This window comes from Electrophorus electricus, chromosome 5, assembly GCF_013358815.1.
Source record: "Electrophorus electricus isolate fEleEle1 chromosome 5, fEleEle1.pri, whole genome shotgun sequence".
Lineage (NCBI taxonomy): Eukaryota > Metazoa > Chordata > Actinopteri > Gymnotiformes > Gymnotidae > Electrophorus > Electrophorus electricus.
In genome coordinates, this window is record NC_049539.1 from 14,660,057 (window position 1) to 14,672,769 (window position 12,713).

Genomic DNA, 12,713 nt, shown 5'->3' on the forward strand with positions numbered 1-12,713 from the left:
AACACGCTGCTTCCAAATGAGCCTCTGCTTGCTTACATCTAGTTTGTAGTTCGCCATGGAGCTTTAGTTACAATAAATTCCGCTAAAGTAAAATCACGGATTTCAAGCTGGAGGCGCCTTTACTCCGACCGAGAAGCACAAATGATCTCATAGACAGTATAAAGTTAAAAGGTTTGGGCTTTAAATTATCTTTTTTTAAGTTACTGTTTTGCATGTAGTTGTCCTTAAAAGTCTGCTGTCAGTTCTACAGGACGTTGACATGAGCCTAGTACGAAAATCGCTCCTATCTGTAACCGACTCGGTTGGGTTGGCGGGTTCGTAGGTTATTCTGCGCACGGAATTTTAGGGGCAGTGCATACGGAGTCCAAGAATTTAGCTGATCGCGAGACTTAACTGGTGGTTAACCACGTCTGAGTGATTGAACAAACTCAAACTTGAGACATAAAATAACCTACGCTGTCCGTATAAGATATTTATTGTGCATACGCTTGCTTTAGATTCAGTTTCATTGGCCAAATCAAATTTGTAAATTGAGCAATAAATTAGGCTTGGGATATTGAGGCTGGGCTCGCGGCAGAAACGTTTTGAAATGGCAGGACTCTCTTCTAGTTGCAGTGCAAACATAGGCCTGTACATTTGGAAGTTTATCGTTCGCAGAACTGTTCTTTCACGCCCTGTACACATGCTCCAGTTATTATTGTTGCGACAGTCCACGTGAACAGCTTTCCGAATTACCCTATGGAGGGCTATAGACTACTGCCGCAGTTCCCGTCCCTGCAGAGTAGGCTACACTGTAAGCAGAGGGGTGGGGTTGAGGGCCGCCCATAGCCCTCGTTCTTACAGTAAGAAGAAAAACTAGCCTTTATCCTCATTCCGAGTCGCTGTTTTTTTCCCCCGTAATTCTCTTTGCACCCTGGCCTCGAACCCTAAGTTTTCACCAGACGAAATGAAGAAAGTTCCACAGCACTGTATGTATTGTAATTCATGCTCATTTTTTTTAATGTAACCCTCGATACAAAATAATACAGGTATCTGTATTTTGCCTAAGTTTAGTTTATTTTACAGGCCAAGAGAGAACATCTGTTGTTACTGTACTCTTTAAGACATGAACAGTTCAGTCGCTGTATACATGAAATATAATTGTATTTATGGATTTATTTAATCAAAAAAATGTTTACAGAAAAGACTTACACGTTTCATTAATTCACTTACAGGTTTTTAACATTCATTACAATTAATAATTTTAGATTTATTCTCTAATTACTTTATTCACAGATATTCGGGTAGGTGCCAGAAAGCTACTTTCAACAAGTTGAAACTTGTACACGCTGTGCTAATAACTCCTTTAAATTTTCTGTTAAACTTTTGTTACAAACACGTTGCACATGTTTAAGAGCAAACGGAAAATCACGCTTGCTTTCAAGCGAGGAAGCTGTTTTTAATGCAAATATTCAGAAGGTATATTTAGTCGAATCTGCAGGTTTTTTTGTTTAATTTGTTAAACATGCACTGTTAAGCAAAATGCACTAGACGCATGCATGTGTGTGTGTGTGTGTGTGTGTGTAAATATATATTTACACACACACACACACACACACACACACACACACACAATAAGTGTTACTCTTAGTTGACTGGACTGGTTCCAAGGCCTGCTTGTTTCAGGAACAATGGCAGGGTATGGTTTTGTTTTCTCAGAACCCATTTGATTTGCATGCAGCCTTCACATCGCATGCTGAATTACTCATGTACGGTTGCCTCACCATAAGTGGTTTTGCAACCCTATGGGAACAAACATGCCCTTTGCATGTTAGTTTTGCCTTTACCTTTTTGCCTTTCCATTACACTTCCTAAACTGAAACATTATGTAAACCACTTCTTATTTTAGCTCCATGAAATTGGCAGTGAGACATCCCCCCCTGCAATCTGGGGAAGTTTATGAATTTGTCTTTTGGTGCTGCAACCATTGCCCAGCTGTGAGGCATTGTCACTGTCACATGCTCACCACAATGTAGTGCTTTTGAATGTTGCACATGCCCTATTATTTTGTTCACACTCAGTAGTTTTGATCTTATCCACATAATTATTGTGATGAGTAAGAAAAGCCAGATAATTTAATCACAAAGTATTGTAATTGCACTGGAGAACTGTAGCCTCAGTTCCATTGTCTAGGGTTTCTTGATATGGACAAAAATATTACATTGCAGTTTAATTGTTACATCCTGCAATTGTGATATGCTGTGCAGTATAGCCTGTTAAAACACACTGGTAAACCCTTGATATAGTATGGGAATAGATAGGCCTTTGTTATTTTGACCAAATTTATGATTGTTTGTTGGATCTTGTGAATAGTGTACACAGTTTATTTAGTGTATTTACATGAAATACATGGAATAGTGTATTTACATGGAATATCTGAGGTTGGCCAAGATTCTTAAAAGCAAACACACACACACACACACACAAACTCAGACATACATACACGTATGCACACACCCAAATGGTTTGCTAGACCATAATTTATATTTTGCAGCCAATTTTGTAAATAATACTACTACTACTAATAATAATAAAGATTTAGGTACATTTTGTACCCTTTATGTGGTGTTAAAATTAGTCACTTCTCATTATTCATTTTAAACACTTCTATAAAATGAACATGTTTTTTTACCTCTCACAATCCCTGTGAAATTTGTGGTGCTCAGAGTTGGTGAACTGAGAATGCCGTATGGAATCATATATTGACATGACAGTCGGTTCCTTGGCCACCTAATACAGTGGGAATGTGTAGCAGACCACGCAAAGGTCGCCGTACTGTGACCACAGGCTTGTTGTTGTCAATTCAAGCAATAATAAAGACGCCTATTGAGAATAATCACGTGGCAGAATCCCAAGCCAGCGAAAGAATGTTGGAACAGAGCAGAACCTCTAGTTTGGGTCATAGTCTCCCTGGTGTAATCAGCAAGGTGGTTGTAGTGTTCAGAGGTTTTGACTGATGCACAAGAATAGCCTATATTCCTTGCTTCAAGGCAGGTGAACATGCTTGGAGGAGAGCACTAAATTCCCAATTCTGCGACCTTATAGGCTGACTGATTAAGAGAGAGATATGGAGATATGGAGAGAGAGAACAAAATCCACAAACTTGAAGTCGTATGAAGATAAGGTGTGCCAAATTAGAGGGGTTTTTTTTTATATTTTAATTGAATATTGTAGCTCCTTAGTCATTCAGACAACATTCCACACCAAATCCCTTGTCAGTTCACACCATGATGCAAATTTAAATTTTTTTTGGAGCGGACAACAATGAAGGAAGCTTGAGTGGAAAAGTGGTGTTTATCGGTGAGCTTTGTAGAGAAGTTCTTACTCATAATGAGCAAAATTTAATCTCAGTGGCAGTAGGCTTCACTGTAAAATGAACTTAGCATAGTTCAGATGGAATTAGTGACTGGAGAGGTGGACATGGTTCTCATGAGGTGGACATGATCTCCACTAACATCAGTGAGTAGGTATGTGATAGGCTTACACTGATCAGCCATAATATTAAAACCACCTGCCTAATATTGTGCACGTCCCTTTTGTGCCACCAAAGCAGCTCTGACCCATTGAGGTGTGGACTTTATAAGACCTCTCAAGGTGTCTTGTAGTATCTGACACAAAGATGTGATTCATCAGACAAGACCACCTCCTTCCATTTTTCCATGGTTCTGTTATGTTCTGCATATATGTCAGCATGGGCATTCTGACCGGTCTAGGGTAATGCAGCTCCATATGCAGAAAGCTACATGGCACTGTGTTCTGACACCTTTCTATCATAGCCAACATTTCAACGTTTCAGCAATTTGTGCTTAAGTAGCTTTGCTTTGGCATCAGCCAAGACAGATTAGCCTTCGCTCCCCACATGTATTCATGAGCATTAATAACCCTATCACTAGTTCAAGAGTTATTCTTTGGACCAATTTTGTTAGGTACTAACCACTACCTACAGGGAACACCTCACAGGACCCGCTGCTGAGGAGATGCTATGACCCAGCCATCTAGCCATAACAATTTGGCCCTTGTCATAGTTGCTCAGATCCTTACACTTACCCATTTTTCTTGCTTCTAGCACATTAATTTAAAGAATTGACTCTTCACTTGCAGCCTAATCTAACTCACCACAGGTGCCACTGTAACGAGATAATCAGTGCTATTGGCCTAGCTTCTAATTGTCATGGAGTTTGACTGTATGGTCCAGCCGTTGCGTTAAAAAGTCACTCTGGCTCAGGTTTTGGTTTCACATTAAAATGCACTGCCAAATGAAGTTGAATCAGTATAGATCAAATCAGTCTAGGTCTGGAGGATCAGTTGAGGGCAGTGAATGTCCTGCTAGCTCATGCAGTCCAGTGAAAACTGTAAAGGCAACGAAGTGAAGGCTTACAGAGAAGGCTATGTCTTTGCCAACAGAGTGAAGAAATGACTGATAACAACTCCTGTCTAGCATTTCCATATGTTTTGTTTGTGAAAGGGACCTGTGCAGAAGCCAACTTAATTTTTCTATCACATAAATTTTGCTGTTGCTCCCCAGCTGAAAATGTAGTTTAGAACAGCCAATTGGCTGGGTTGTTTTAGCCCTTAACAGTATAAGCTTTGCCTGTAAAGATTTTTTTGGCATGCATCTTTTTTTAAATCCATTACTGAACATAAATTGCTGCTTATGTAAGAGTCTCAAAATGATTGAAATAAATGTGGAAGCCTTGTTATTGTATTCAGGTGCTGTACCCCATATGCAGAAAGTCTGTAAAAATATTATTTTTACCTGATTATGGCTCCTTGCATCTAGATGTGGCTCCTTGCATCTACAAACATATTTTCCATGCACGAAGGCATTTTTGATTCTTATGCGGTTTTTGAATACACTTTGCATATTTGATTTCATATTTCAGTTTATAGTAGAAAATTGAAAAATTTGGTCTTGGTAGCAGAATTGCTAGGCTTCCCTAACAAAAAGTGTTTAACCTTCAGGAAACTCTTGAGGTCAAACCTACGAAACAAACCAGAAATCTGATTGCCGGCCTTTTTAAAAATATAATCGTAGCACCTAACATTAACAGAATGTTGACTAAAATATTATAAAATGTCATATTCCAGAAGTTTAATACTTTGAATGAATTACTGGTTTTGCATGGCAGGCCTCTCTCATGGAGACATTTCAGTGTGTGTTGTTAAGAGCTTGGTTTTGCATGTCTCCACATGTTTGAGAAACTCACAGTTCAGGTTTCTTATGTTGTATCAATTACAGTGGCTCCAGAGTTACATTTAATGGCATTTAGCTGAAACATTTATCCAAAGTGACTTACAACTATGATTCAATCCAACTTGAGCAATTGAGGGTTAATGTCCTTGCTCAGGGTCCTGACTGTGACAGCTTGGCAGTGTTGGGGCTTGAACTGGCAACCTTCAGATTACTAGTCAAGTACCTTAACCACTGAGCTACCATTGCACAGTTAACTTAAATTTATTGCCATTACATATGTTGAAGCATGTTTGAAATGTAACGTGTGGGTGGTGTGTGTGTTGGAGACTGAATAACTGAGTAGCATTGTGTTTTCATATATGCTCTCTGCTTTGGCCCAGTGACCTACGGCAGACACTTGCTTTAATATAAAAGTGGACTGGAAGATGATACAATTGTTAATAGGCCCTCAGCTCAAAATACTGATTTATATCATGTATTGCTGGTCTGAAACTCTTGCATGGTGTGATTAATGTTTAACCTTGACACTTCATATAAATGTAGCACAGTGTTGTGAATGTTTGGTTTGTTACTAGCAAATCATAATAAAGAATAACCTCAGTAGATACATGGCATGTACAGAATTTTTGGTATTCTAGCATTGTTTCAAATGAAACAACAGTGCTAATCTCTGTCTGGCCCTGCGTCATTGTTTGGCCCCATTACACTGCTGTTGTATTCTTATGTGTCCCATGCACAGAGGGTCATGGGTAAGGACTGCAGTGAAAGAACTGCACCATATTTGAGGACAAAGATAACAATGTCTCAATATATTGGTTTAGCATGATTGTTCCTAGGGAAGCCGACAATAGAATTCATACCAAATGTGGGTGTCAACGGAGCTGGGTTATATTTCTGCTTTCTCATTCTTGATTGAAAAGTTTGATTCAAAACTTTGCACGTTCAAAATGTGTTACTTGGCTTCTTTTCTCCATTCTGGCGATTGACATTTCAAGCCAGATCTTAACCTCATTATCCCTGCCTTTTCTATACAGCTGGGAAGCTTTTATATACACTGTATATAGGTCAAGGAAAAAATGTAAACATATTTTTCTTCTCCCTCCCACCCCCTCTCCACCTTTCCTCTATCTGTCTCTTTCTCTCTCTCTCTCTCTCTCTCTCTCTCTCTCTCTCTCTCTCTCTCAATCTCAAGTATTTCCTTTGTGGAGAGGGACTGAGGAGGGGCAGGGCTGGAGCTGGCCTCGCTGTATAGCATGGGAGGCCAGAGAGGGGGCTGCGCTGCAGGGCTTTGACTGGCCCGTCTGGTGCGTGCTGTGTCGAGGAGGGAGGGAGAGACTCGAGCAGGTCTGTCGGAGAGCAACGAGTGTCCTCAGACTGCCCACAGACATGCTCCGCATCAAGCTTCCTCACCTCTTTGATATCCACCAAGTGCCTAAGGTGGGTTTAGTCACCGCACACATGCGCTGGGCCTCACATCAGCTGGACCTCACATCTTTGTTTGTGTGTGTGTGTGAGTGTGTGTGTGTGAGTGGCGAGATGCAACCTTTTAACCCTTCAAATTACTTTCATTTTTGCATGAATGGATTCTAAAATGTGATTTGCAGAATAGCACATGTAACTTTGCTACATTGCCCTAGCTTTGCTGCATAAAGGGGTTTTAAATAATCCATGTCACTGAGGGAAAAATATGTGAACATCTATGAAAATGACTTCTGTCAAAGAGGCTAATTGAAGTCAGGTCTTCCAGACAGTTCAGGCATGGCTTGACCTGCCCTGTCACATCAAAAAACACCAATTCGATTACCTGTTCTCTGCAACACAGCATGACAATGAGCCAAGAAGAAGAAGTCAGTTGACAGCAGTGGCTCAAACAGAAGTTCTGAAGTTCTGACCTCAATTTCACTGGAGTGATATTCTCTCATCTGAAACAGGCCAATGACATACCAAAATTATATATAAACTGAAACTATATGTATATTTTTATATAGAAATATATGCCAAAATACTTCCCTGACTGCAGTAGAGCACTGATCAGCACTTCCAATAAATGTATGTATGTATGTATGTATGTATGTGTGTGGTATTTATATATGTATACATGCATTCATTAGCAGGCAAATTTTAGTTAAAAAAGCGATCAAGAGATTTCTTTGACAAATAAATGTACAGTATGGCCGTACGTGATGGCACCTAGGTATTTCAAGAGGACAGCATCATATCTGGCTACCGGCATCCTCAAAGCTCCGCCATGGACTGCATCCGCAGTAGCTTCCAGATGACCAATGAGACAGTCAATATCTGGACCCACTTCCTGCCAACCTGGTGAGAGATCTAGTCTAGCATGTGATTTTTATTCACTGCCAAACGCCCTGGCTGATCAGCTAAGGTGTTTTGGAGAAAAGCAGATTATGTTAAATGCGGTGTATAGTAGTCAGTTTTCAAAAGCTTCACGAACGTAAACGTTATCTGATTTACCAAGGCTGGTGGCCGACGCTCTTTTCCTCTCTCTCTCCCTCTCTCTCTTTAAAATTTTATATGTGTTTCTTTGGCTGCTGTAAATAGCCCCTGTGCATTGCGTCGGGCAGGTACTTCCTTTGGCGGTTCTGTGGCCTGTGCTCGACGGTGAACTTCCTGGCTGAGAGCTACACGTGGCCGCTGCTCGTCTACATGCTGCCGGTGTGCCTGTACCCCTTCACGTCCAGCTGCGCTCATACCTTCAGCACCATGTCTCCTGCCACGAGACACATCTGCTACTTCTTTGACTACGGAGCCCTCAGCCTCTATAGCCTGGGTATACCCAAGTGCACTCCCTTGCCGTCCGTCCCACTGACCACGCCCTGTCTTATATGCTCATGCCCTGTCTTACACTTTGCTCACATTTGGCTCACACTTTGCTCGCATTTTGTGTGTGCTTTGCTCATGCCTCGTGTTCCAATGTGGCATTGCCTCTCTGAGGGAGTTGATTATCTCAAATTGCATATGGTTTGGAGCTGATAGTTAAAGGTGTTGGTTGGAAGATAAAGCTTTTAGTGGCTGACTGAGTTAATGGATTCACTCAGGATATGTTAATGGTGAAAAGGTGTAGTATGTGTTTAAGTTAGGGTGACTATAAGCACTAAAAAAGGACAAGTTCCAAATTACCAACTGAATTTGCTTGCTGGGTAGTTTTTTATCTTTGGTTTTTGTTTGTTTTTTGTTTGTTTTTCTGCTGTGCCATGAAACGCATGATTCAATCTTCTAAAGATTCCCAAATTAAAAATAAAAAGCTTCTCTTCATAAATATCTCAAATATATCAGTGGAGTGCTATGCAAAAGAATTTTGTTTATTTACTAATGCTACTGCAAAAACTCCTTTATCTTCCTTCTACAACTTTAAAGTAGCCCTGTATCCTCAACATTACTGTAGAATGCTCTGACCATATGGCTTGAACACCACCCTCAAACCCGGAATTATAATTGCTAAGGAACTTATGTTTCCTTTCCTTTTCACAAGAATAAACCCTATTTACAGGATTAGACTCATTTGCATGCTCCTCAGTAGATGCAGTACAAAACGTTGTTTTATTAAAGCACCAATACTTCATGCAAATACATTTCACAGCTATATTAACACTTTGATGACTTGTTATTCAGCTTACATGGCTGTATAGTAAGGTACCACCTCTTTAAATATACCAGGAATTGCTCTACTTATTACATAACTGGAGGCTTGAATAAATAAACCAGTGAACTTATTTGACAAGCACACTGACAAGCGTACAGGTACAAGGTACAGATAACTTCAGGGTTGATTTTGGGTCTTAGAGGGAAAACTGGGATGCATGCTTTGTTTTCATTGATTTTATTTACCCCACATTCTCTTGACTGCCTCAGAATCTGCTTCTAAATCTCATTTCTGAATGAAAACCAAGTCACTAGTCTGAAGTCTACATATGTGATCGCTTCAGAGGATCGACCTGACTTGGCCAATGATGAAATCCTCATAAAACAAGTGTGAACACGTGCATCAGTAACCTTGAGTTAGCATATGTTAGTATGCTAGTAGCTGTTTTATATCATTTTTGTGCTTTTGACATTCAGTTCTTTATGTTTCTCCAGGATGTGCCATTGCCTATTGTTTCTATGTGATGCCTGAATGTTGGGTCAACAGTTGGCTCCACCAACATTTTGTGCTTATCGCCATTGCCAACACAGTGTTCTGTACCAGCGTGTCCTGCTACTCCAGGTAGGGACTGCAGATTCACTCATCGAGCACTCACAGGGTCCCTTTTGGTTTTTCCACACAGAGAACAGAATGGGTTGCTTTGGCATTTCTCATTAAAGTCTCATTCCAGTCACATTCAGTGTCTAGTTTGTTACTGTTTTGATCACGGACTTGCATTTGTTTGGACTCATTACATCTCAGATCTGTGCTTTATATATGGGAGCATCCTAATGAAATTGCAGAAGCCATGTACAAATTACACTTGTGGCATAAGTGCAGCCCTAGGAACTTGAGTAACAGGAAATTATTGCAGATCTGAAGACAAAAGCAATGTACAGTAGAGAAGTTATAGGTTGCCTAATCACATGACAGCTCATGAGACATCAAAGCTGAAAGCAACCAGGAGCTGCTTAAAAATTACAAGATTTTAAAATGACATGGTTCAGCACTGAACATCAGGACCTGCGCATACCTTTCCTTCTCAAAGGTTTGATATTCAGTACCTCTCAGCGCAAATCATGTGAATGTCATTCAAAGCTGAAAAAAAAATGGTTTCCTGTGGGGTGCTAGAAATACAAACTTGTTTAAAGAAACATTTGCATAATTTTAACAGTCAGCAGGGGAATGGTGACCTCTGATATGACTCTTTTTTTTTTGGCCAGGTTCCTGGAACTGCAGTTCCCACACAGGAGTAAAATATTACGGACAGGCGCCTTTGTTTTGCCATTCATGTTTGATACCATCCCCCTTTTTTACAGAGTAAGTGGGAAAGACCATCTAGACATGAACTGAATATTCAGTTAAAGGTTATGTTGTAGCTACTGTTTTGTTATATAGGGCTGGTTGAGCAGACCGTGCTTAAGCCTAGTCCTATAGCTGGGACTATCTTGCACTTTATCAGTGATTCCTACTAGTAAATGTGTCTTTCTGCTCTGTGTGTGTATGTGTGTGTGTGCGCCTGGGTGCTGTGTACATGGACATTGTGCATTTGTGTGTGCCCTGTGCTCATGTGTAGCTGCTGCTGTGTTTCGGTGGCAGTTGTAACCACCCTGAAGCTCTGTCCAGCCACAGCTACCACCTGCTCTTCGCCTTCCTGACCTGTTTCCTGTTTTCGTCTCACCTGCCCGAGAGGCTGGCGCCAGGCCGCTTCGACTACATCGGTACATGCACTTTGTGTGTTTCTCGAGCACCAAGACCTAGATACGCTAGATAATCTTTTAGCCTTATTTTATTTCTATTGACTTATTTAATTGCCCTTGACTGTAATGCACAGTCATTAAGTTCATCTAATGAATCCTCTTCCCCTCACTGGTTGCTCCCACTAGATGGGATTTCTTGCATATGAAAATCTGTCCATTTTTTTCCCATCAAAATGTACAGTTATGCCACAGGTGCATGTTCTATGTGACCCCTCCTCCAGGCCACAGCCACCAGCTATTCCATGTCTGTGCCGTGGTGGGCACCCACTTCCAGATGGAGGCTGTGCTGGCTGACATGTCCTCGCGCCGGGCATGGCTGGCCGCACACTCTCCCAGCTCTACCTTTCTGGGCACATTGGGGGCCTTCGCCCTGGCCGTCCTCATCAACCTGGGCCTCATCGGCCTGTTCAGCGCCAGCCTCCTGCGTGAGTCTGAGCAGAGCCAGGTGGGCCCCGCCACCCCCCATACACTACAGGTGTCGCCCGGTAACAAAGAGGAATGATGACGCTCCCAGTTCATGGAGACTCCCACAACACTGCACAGTTTTGGCCAAGTGGTTTATATGTACACTTTACAAACAGCTTAGCACTTAAAATGCAGTCTTTTTTTTGCCAATGGATAAGCTTTTGATGTGGATGTCTGTGTTATTTCTTTTTTAAAACTAAAACTCATACTTACTCCACATAACTTTGCTTGTAGGCTTGTTTCAGCTGAAGACCCTGATATTTAAGATCTTTCAGTTGGTCATAGAATTGTTCTGTGGTACTAAACAAAAACAGTGAGTGTTTTTCAAATAGCTTAAGCAAGGTCTGGGGTTGAATGAAGAGAATCCTGGGTGCTAGGACTGGATATCAGCACTGATAGTCACATTCGATTCCATAGACTTTCATTTTCAGTTCAGGTTTATTTAATGATAATTACAATCAAATGATTGATTTATGCTAGAGATTTGATAAGAATTAATGCTGAACATGGAAATTATAGATATTGATGGACTATTGAAAAGTTGATGTTAAACTTTGTTGACTGAGCTGAAATCAGTAACAAATGCTAAATCATCACTGATACAGCACCAGAATTTATATATATATATATATATATATATATATATATATATATATATATATATATATATATATATATATATATATATATATAAATCAGTGTTTTTATCCAGCCCACCTTCATTCTATACTGCATTTTAACACAAATGCCTTCTTTATATAAATGTTATTCATAACAGACTGGAAAACATGAAAGTGCCACGGGTCAGCGATCTTACTCGTACATAAAATGTACATTAGAACTGAAAGTTTTCAGAGGTAATACTAACTAACAGTGTTAATGACATTGAATGCATACAGTTTGTGATTGATTACAGAGCAGTGGTAGCGTATTTGTAATCGATGCAGATACATCTGTCTAATTCTGCTTAGGTCACACAGTAAAACAGCACGGTTTTGGAATGACTGGACCAATGTTACACATCTGATGACAACCTTGAATATATCTACAGGTATAATACCATTAATTAAGAGAAAGGGCTATTATTTTCATGTACACAAACATTTTCATTATAATTTTCACCTTTCACTGTGTAATGCAAGAGTTATTTAGAGAAAAATGATGACATAATCATTGTGCTCCTGGTAGCCTACATATGCTAAATCTTTTCGGTTTATTCATAGAATATTCTGTAAAGTATGTGACAGATCCCGTGTGTCCTTGTATTTTACGAGCGTTGGTGTTGGCATGTTGTTTATGTCCACAACAATACCTGAAAACATCTAGTGAGCAGGTCAAGTCACTGTAATGTTATAGTGGCACTGCCGTTTTGACACGTCACAATGTAAGGAAGGGTGCTCTCGTCTCCGCAGCCGCAGCATGAGCGGTGTGTCTCCACTCCTCAGAATTACAAGGCTTTGGATTATTTGCACATGATACGCACTTTGTTGTTTTGTGTGTCTCAGCGGTTATCTGGGAAAGTGTTGAATTCAGTGTCCCCCACCACGTTCTGTCGGCTGGTCTGTAGCACTAACAAAACAAGATCTTACAGCCTCTCGTACCTTTGCAGAGT

The 12,713-nt window shown here is 40.5% G+C and overlaps 1 protein-coding gene across 1 annotated transcript; it reads left to right on the forward strand.

Annotated features, from left to right (window-relative positions):
• The first annotated feature begins 202 nt into the window (after positions 1-202).
• On the forward strand, positions 203-11,726 carry paqr6 (progestin and adipoQ receptor family member VI). The gene is made up of 8 exons (XM_027001108.2): positions 203-968; positions 6,426-6,670; positions 7,428-7,555; positions 7,819-8,024; positions 9,332-9,458; positions 10,100-10,196; positions 10,453-10,597; positions 10,858-11,726. Exons 1-8 carry the CDS (start codon positions 947-949, stop codon positions 11,136-11,138), a joined length of 1,251 nt encoding a protein of 416 aa, XP_026856909.2. The 5' UTR covers positions 203-946; the 3' UTR covers positions 11,139-11,726.
• The last annotated feature ends 987 nt before the right edge of the window (positions 11,727-12,713 follow it).